The sequence below is a fragment of the Neophocaena asiaeorientalis genome, unplaced genomic scaffold (genome assembly GCF_003031525.2).
Source record: "Neophocaena asiaeorientalis asiaeorientalis breed wild unplaced genomic scaffold, Neophocaena_asiaeorientalis_V1.1 scaffold1, whole genome shotgun sequence".
NCBI lineage: Eukaryota > Metazoa > Chordata > Mammalia > Artiodactyla > Phocoenidae > Neophocaena > Neophocaena asiaeorientalis.
In genome coordinates this window covers 3,527,582-3,533,758 of record NW_020171981.1, presented here as the reverse complement: position 1 = coordinate 3,533,758, position 6,177 = coordinate 3,527,582, and the positions used below count along the sequence as shown (strand labels likewise).

General features: G+C 59.1%; 1 protein-coding gene across 7 annotated transcripts in view; it reads left to right on the top strand.

Moving 5' to 3' along the window:
* The window catches only part of OSBPL7 (oxysterol binding protein like 7), a 12,463-nt gene extending 7,571 nt beyond the window's left edge, over positions 1–4,892 (top strand). For 6 of the 7 annotated variants that reach the window (XM_024744784.1, XM_024744805.1, XM_024744797.1 and 3 more), the window contains 9 exons: positions 233–465; positions 610–747; positions 1,627–1,690; positions 1,791–1,869; positions 2,819–2,963; positions 3,064–3,208; positions 3,295–3,421; positions 3,632–3,754; positions 3,901–4,892. In XM_024744784.1, the coding sequence (XP_024600552.1) occupies positions 233–465; positions 610–747; positions 1,627–1,690; positions 1,791–1,869; positions 2,819–2,963; positions 3,064–3,208; positions 3,295–3,421; positions 3,632–3,754; positions 3,901–4,009 (1,163 nt within the window). In that variant the 3' untranslated portion in view covers positions 4,010–4,892. Of the gene's footprint in view, positions 1–232; positions 466–609; positions 748–1,626; positions 1,691–1,790; positions 1,870–2,818; positions 2,964–3,063; positions 3,209–3,294; positions 3,422–3,631; positions 3,755–3,900 lie in introns of those variants that run through there. The other variant, XR_003003254.1, reaches the window with a different exon arrangement.
* Positions 4,893–6,177: the final 1,285 nt, after the last annotated feature.

Genomic DNA, 6,177 nt, shown 5'->3' with positions numbered 1-6,177 from the left:
AAAAAAAAAAAAAAAAAAAAAAAAGGGAAAAAACCCCCCCAACCCCCCCCCCCCCCCCCCCCCCCAAAAAAAAGAATTAGCCCCCGGCCGCCTGCCCCATATAGTGAGTCGAGCCTGGGGCCTGGGAGCGAGCAGACCTAGGAGCACCTCAGGAGCTCGGGAGGCCATGGGCCTGGATGCGAGGTGCCCAAGGCAGAGTGACAGGCGGGTTGGCCCCGGGATTGTGTTCCAGGAGGAGCCGTGGGACCACCCCGCCGCCAATGCCTACCTGCTGCCAGTGGGCCCGGGGCCGACGTGAGCCTGTGGAACATCCTGTGGAACAACATCGGCAAGGACCTGTCTAAGGTGTCGATGCCCGTGCAGCTCAACGAGCCACTCAGCACCCTGCAGCGGCTCTGCGAGGAGCTGGAGTACAGCAGCCTTCTGGACCAGGCCAGCCAGACCACCGACCCCTGCGAGCGCATGGTGGGTCCACCCAGACCCCGCCCAGGCTGCCGCCACCTCCCAGGATCCGGTCTACCGGGCCCACCCCAGGCGCCGTCCTGGCTCATGGTAGGGTGGTGGCGGGGCGGCATCTCCTCTGATCCCCCGGCGCCCCGCCCGCTGCAGGTGTACATCGCAGCCTTCGCGGTGTCAGCCTACTCCTCCACGTACCACCGGGCGGGCTGCAAGCCCTTCAACCCTGTCCTGGGGGAGACCTACGAGTGCGAGCGGCCTGACCGAGGTTTCCGCTTCATCAGTGAGCAGGTGAGGCCCTGGAAGAAGTGGGCTGGTCAGGGCAGCCATGTGGCCAAGGCCGGGGAACACCCGGGCTTCAAGGGACCAGGGCACACCCGGGCTTCAAGGGGCCAGGGCGTGGGTGAGAACACCCGACAGTCGGGCCGTCAAGGGAGGAGCTCCCCGCTCCTTGGGGAGAGGGACTTCAAACAAGGAGTTACTGTACCATGTTGTAGGGCTGGGATTGTGGAAGCTCATAGGAGGTTATTCAGCTCTATTGGTTGCTTGGTTTTTAAATCCTGAAGGCCACGGGTAGTCACGGGAGAGTTTTAAGCGGTAGAGTGACATGCTTAGAATTGCAATTTGTAGGGAACACTCAGGCAGTGGTGGGCGCCAGGGGATGGGGAGAGGCAAGGAGGGCAGGCTGTGGGATCCCTGAGTTCAAGGCTCCAGATGGGGAGCTGTTCTAATGAGGGCAAGGCCGAGTTTTTCCAAGGGTGTGTTGTGCAGATTGCTGCAGGGTGGTAATCCGCTTTGGGGAAGAAGATGATTAGGGAAGAGGGTCCTCATGGGAGGGCTGGCTTTCAGGCAGGGCATGGGTGGAGGCCCCACCTGTCACTGCTAGAGGACTTGGGCAGGATCTCTGGAGGGCACCGTGCACAGGGTCGGCAAGGAGGGCCCTAGAGGGGAGGGAGGGAGAAGGGAGAACATAGGGGCCTCGTGGGAAAGGAGAGGGAGATGGAATTTGGGTGGTGGCCAAGGACACCTAGACAAGAGACCTGGAACTAACTGGTCTTCTGCTTCCCAGGGGAACTGGGGATGGGGGTGAGGGATGTTGGGGGCCTGGGGTCAGGAGCAGACCCCAGGGTCCTCACGAGCAGCCTCTAGAAGACTTCCTTGCTCATCAAGGTCTCCCACCACCCCCCCATCTCGGCGTGCCATGCAGAGTCTGAGAACTTCATATTCTGGCAAGGTAAAAGGTGGGGCTGGGGGTGAAGGGCAGATGGGGGAGGGGCTGGAACACTCTCTGGTCTTATCTCTGCAGTCCTTCTCCTTCCCCCACCCAACTCCAGACATGAAGTGGAAGAACAAGTTCTGGGGCAAATCCCTGGAGATTGTGCCTGTGGGGATGGTCAATGTGAGCCTGCCCAGGTGAGTGTAGGCACGGGCCCAGCCTACAGGCCATCGTCCCCAGGTTGGGATGGGGAGGTGGGAGGGACAGGAGAGAGAGGCCTGGTCTGAAGCTGCTCAGGGTGGGGCAGTGTCTGTATATTTATACCTGGGTTAACAGCAGTTGTCAGTAAAGAAAGGTGAAAAGTCTTAGAGCTGGAAGGGCTCATCAGGGTCATCTGATCAAGTGGCTTTCGCACTTTTTGACCATGACTCACAGTAAGGAATGCATTTGAGACTTCAAGTCAGTGCACGGTAACCCATTCACACACACACACACACACACACACACACACACACACACACACACGCGCGCGCGCACACACACGCACACGCACACGCACACAAGCCTAAAGTGATTCTAAAGTGATTTCAGGACTGCTCACAAACCACATTTGAAGCACCCTCATCTAGCCATGTTATAGGTGGGGAACTGCAACCAGAGGCCAGTGCAGGGGTGGGGAAGACCCTGGATTTCAGGGTCAGAAGTCCTGGGTGGGAGTCTTGGTTCTGCTACTTAATTAGACAAGCGGCAGAAAGACTTGACGCATCAGAGCCTTGAGTCTGCTCGTCTATAAAATAAAAGTAATAAGTAATATTCGACAGAAGTGGGGAGTAAACAGGCTGATATATGTGAACAGACATATATCCCAAGGACATGGACCTGTCTATGTTTTTACCCCTGTGACTTAGGCCCTCTGGAGCTTTCTCAACAGATGGAGACGTGTTAGTTGAATACTTTCTGTGAAGGCTGCTTTGCTTTATAAATACGTCGTCCTTCATGGAAGGACCATGAGCTGGAACCAGGACCCCAGGGTTCCTTTCCCAGACCCACATGACCTGTTCTGATGAGACAGGCATTCCCCGGCTCAGGTGGCACTTGTTCCCCAGGGCCGGCCAGCTGCCCCCTGCCATGCTCTGTCTCTCTCAGGTTTGGGGACCACTTTGAGTGGAATAAGGTGACGTCCTGTATTCACAACATCCTGAGTGGCCAGCGCTGGATTGAGCACTACGGGGAGGTGCTCATCCGGAACACGCAGGACAGCTCCTGCCACTGCAAGATCACCTTCTGCAAGGTGGGTGGCCTCCCTGCCCCACCTGTCCGTCCCAGCAGCTCGCCCCCGGGGAAGAGGAGGGGACACCTCCCTAAGCCCTCTGTCCCACCCCCCACCCCAGGCCAAGTACTGGAGCTCCAACGTCCATGAGGTGCAGGGTGCCGTGTTCAGCCGAAGCGGCCGCGTCCTCCACCGACTCTTCGGGAAGTGGCCCGAGGGCCTGTACCGGGGACCCCCGCCCGGCGGTCAGTGCATCTGGAAACCCAGTAAGTGGGGCGCTTGGGGTGGGCTGGGCAGAGGTGAGGGCAGCTGTGCACAGCCCACCTGCCCCAGCCCCCTGCCTTCCCCCTAGACTCAATGCCCCCAAACTATGAGCGAAACTTCGGCTTCACTCAGTTTGCTTTGGAGCTGAATGAGCTGACGGCAGAGCTGAAGCGGTCCCTGCCTTCCACAGACACGCGGCTCCGGCCAGACCAGAGGTCAGTGCCAGGCGGGTGCCGCTCCGGAAGCTCCGGGCTCCTCCCTCCCCACGTGGGTTTCCACGCAGACCTGGGACTATGTCTTTCCTTCCTTGAGTTGCCTCGGGGAGATGGGACCCGTTTGGGGGCAGAACTGGGCAGGCACGGCGGCCTTGGATTTGGGGGCCTCTGAGAGTGGGCAGTTCCGCTGACTACCGTCTGGATGCTCAGGTACCTGGAGGAGGGGAACATACAGGCCGCCGAGGCCCAGAAGAGAAGGATTGAGCAGCTTCAGCGAGACAGGCGCAGAGTGATGGAGGAGAACAACATCGTCCACCAGGCTCGCTTCTTCAGGTGCCTCTGCAACCCAGGCCCCCCTCCTCCTCCCCACTAGCCCCTTCCTGCTTCGAGTGGGGCCAGCAGCGTACGGCAGCACCTCGGGACCCCGGCCTCAGTGCTGGATGTTCACCCCTCTTCTTCCGTGGCCCCCTTCCCCCCAGGCGGCAGACAGACAGCAGCGGGAAGGAGTGGTGGGTGACTAACAACACATACTGGCGGCTGCGGGCCGAGCCGGGCTACGGGAACCTGGACGGGGCCGTGCTCTGGTAGCCCAGGCCCCAGGGGCAGGAGGCCCCGGTCCCCCCTCCTGCCCCCACCCCGCCACGGACACATGGGCGAGGCCAGGCTCTCCCACTCACTGCCCTGGAGACCAAAGGGGAAGCCCTGGCTCTGGCCCTCTCCCCTCTGCCGGCCAGAGGGGCTGCATCTCAGCCCATCACCCACCCCTTGTTTGGGGTGGGAAGCAGTATTCGTGCTTCCCCAGTCTTGTTGCCCCAGACAACCAGCATGTAAGACCCTCCATGCTCTGTCAACCCCTTCCTTACCCCCTGGGGTACTTGGGGGAGACTCCAGGCCCTCCAGGATCTGTTCCCCATTTCAGTGCCTTCCTAGGACACAGGGGACCCCTTGACGTTCCCCAGGATTCCCATGCCCAGGACTCTGGCCCCAGCTGTGAGGTTGGAGCGAGTGAAGGAGAGGGGATGGCCTTTTCTCCCACCCCCGTCCCTCCCATGCCCCATCTCCAGCATCTTCTCCCCCTGCCCTGGCCCAGAGGGGCTCCCTTTGCTTGGCCCTGGTAATTTCTCCTATCCTCCTGGATCCCCTTCTCCCAAACCGCAAAACGCCTGCAGCTCCTTCGTCCCTGGTCCTCAAGTGGTTTCCTTCAGTCTCAGCTCAGTGGATCCCCCAGAGCAGACAGGGCAGGAAGGGCGCCTGGCCTCTGACCCACCCGGAGTGAGCGAGCACTCATGAGAGTGTTGGTTTGTGTAGAAGAGTGTGTGCGTGTGCCTGTGTACTGCTTGCGGGCGAGCAGGATTCCTCGTGTAGGCCGGATGCCCCCCGCGGGGGGTCCGCCACCATTGCTGCTCATTTTACCAGTCTGCCTCTGATTAAGGTGAATTGCTATGACATTCCAAACTCCAGTAAAGACTGTCCCAAACTTTGGCCTGTGACCATTCATTGAAAAACACGTGCGCTCAAGCCCAGTGAAGGCCCATAGCTCCCCACTCACCTGGGCTAAAGACCCAATGTCATCTCTCTCCCTGAATCCGCACCTCCTGTCAGTTCTGCCTCAGTGTCTCTCTGACCCCTTCTCGTGATTGCACCTAGCTTAGGCTGGGCCCTTATCAACTTTCGCCTGGACTATTGCAGTATCCTTGGAGCCTCCAGTCACTTCCATTCTAATGCTGACTTTCAGGGTGATATTTTAAAAGAGAAATATGGCACCTCGTACCTGCTTCAAATACATCCATTGCTTCTGAGCGCCTCAGGGGAAAACCCAAACTCCTTAATCAGGCAGAAAACTGTGTGGTCCCTGTGCCCCTCTGGCACAGAAGCTGCCCCCACCCCCAGCATCCTCGGTCAGGTCTGTGCTCACCCTCTCACCCCCTCAGTGACTTTTCAAGGGAAGGTGGGAGGGGGGAGGGACTAGAAGGGATGGGAGAACAGGGCGAGCTGCATTTCTCCCCCTCCCGCACGGCCTTGGCTGAGTTCAGGTCCCAGCTCTGTTATTCCAAAGCTGTTCTGATCTTGGTCAAGTGCCTTGCCTTTCTGTTCAGGGACTCCGTGGTCCTTCATTTGGCTTCTTTTGTGTCTTAGAGGAGAATGTATGTCCAGGCTCCTGATTTCATTTGTTGTCTCCTAGCCCCTCAGCCCACCGCACTGCACACACAGGCCCTGCTCTAAGAAAAGGAAGTCAGGGCCCTGTGTCAGGTGTTGGCTAGAACAAGCAGTGAATTCTGCTGGCAGTGTGGAGCTTTCTCAGGCAGGCATCTCAGGGGACTGGGGTCATCCTAGGAACACAGGCTGCTGGAAGCTGTGCTAGAGTTTGGTCATCTCCTAGTGCAGGGGTTTGGGTGGAGTCGTTATATGCTGATTTGCAGCTCTCAGGGGACACCTCACTTCCTCTCCTGGAGGACAGGGTCCGGATCTGATCCCCTGAAGCTGGAGGCACCCACCTCCCTGCTCCCCAACGACATGCAGCCCAGGTGGCTGTGAGTGGGGTTTTCCCACTGACTCTGCTACAGGGAGAAGCAGGGATGTCCCAAGGCTGGTCATCCTTTCTCAGGGGGCAGCAAGAACAGAGGGGACCCCTGAGCTACAGCAGCCCTCCCAATCCTAGTCCTTTTCTTCTTCCCTCTCCTCCAGCCCACCTCCACCCCTGCGCCTGGGGTGGGTGGGGAGTCCACATTTCCACAGTTTATTTACAGAAGGTGCCA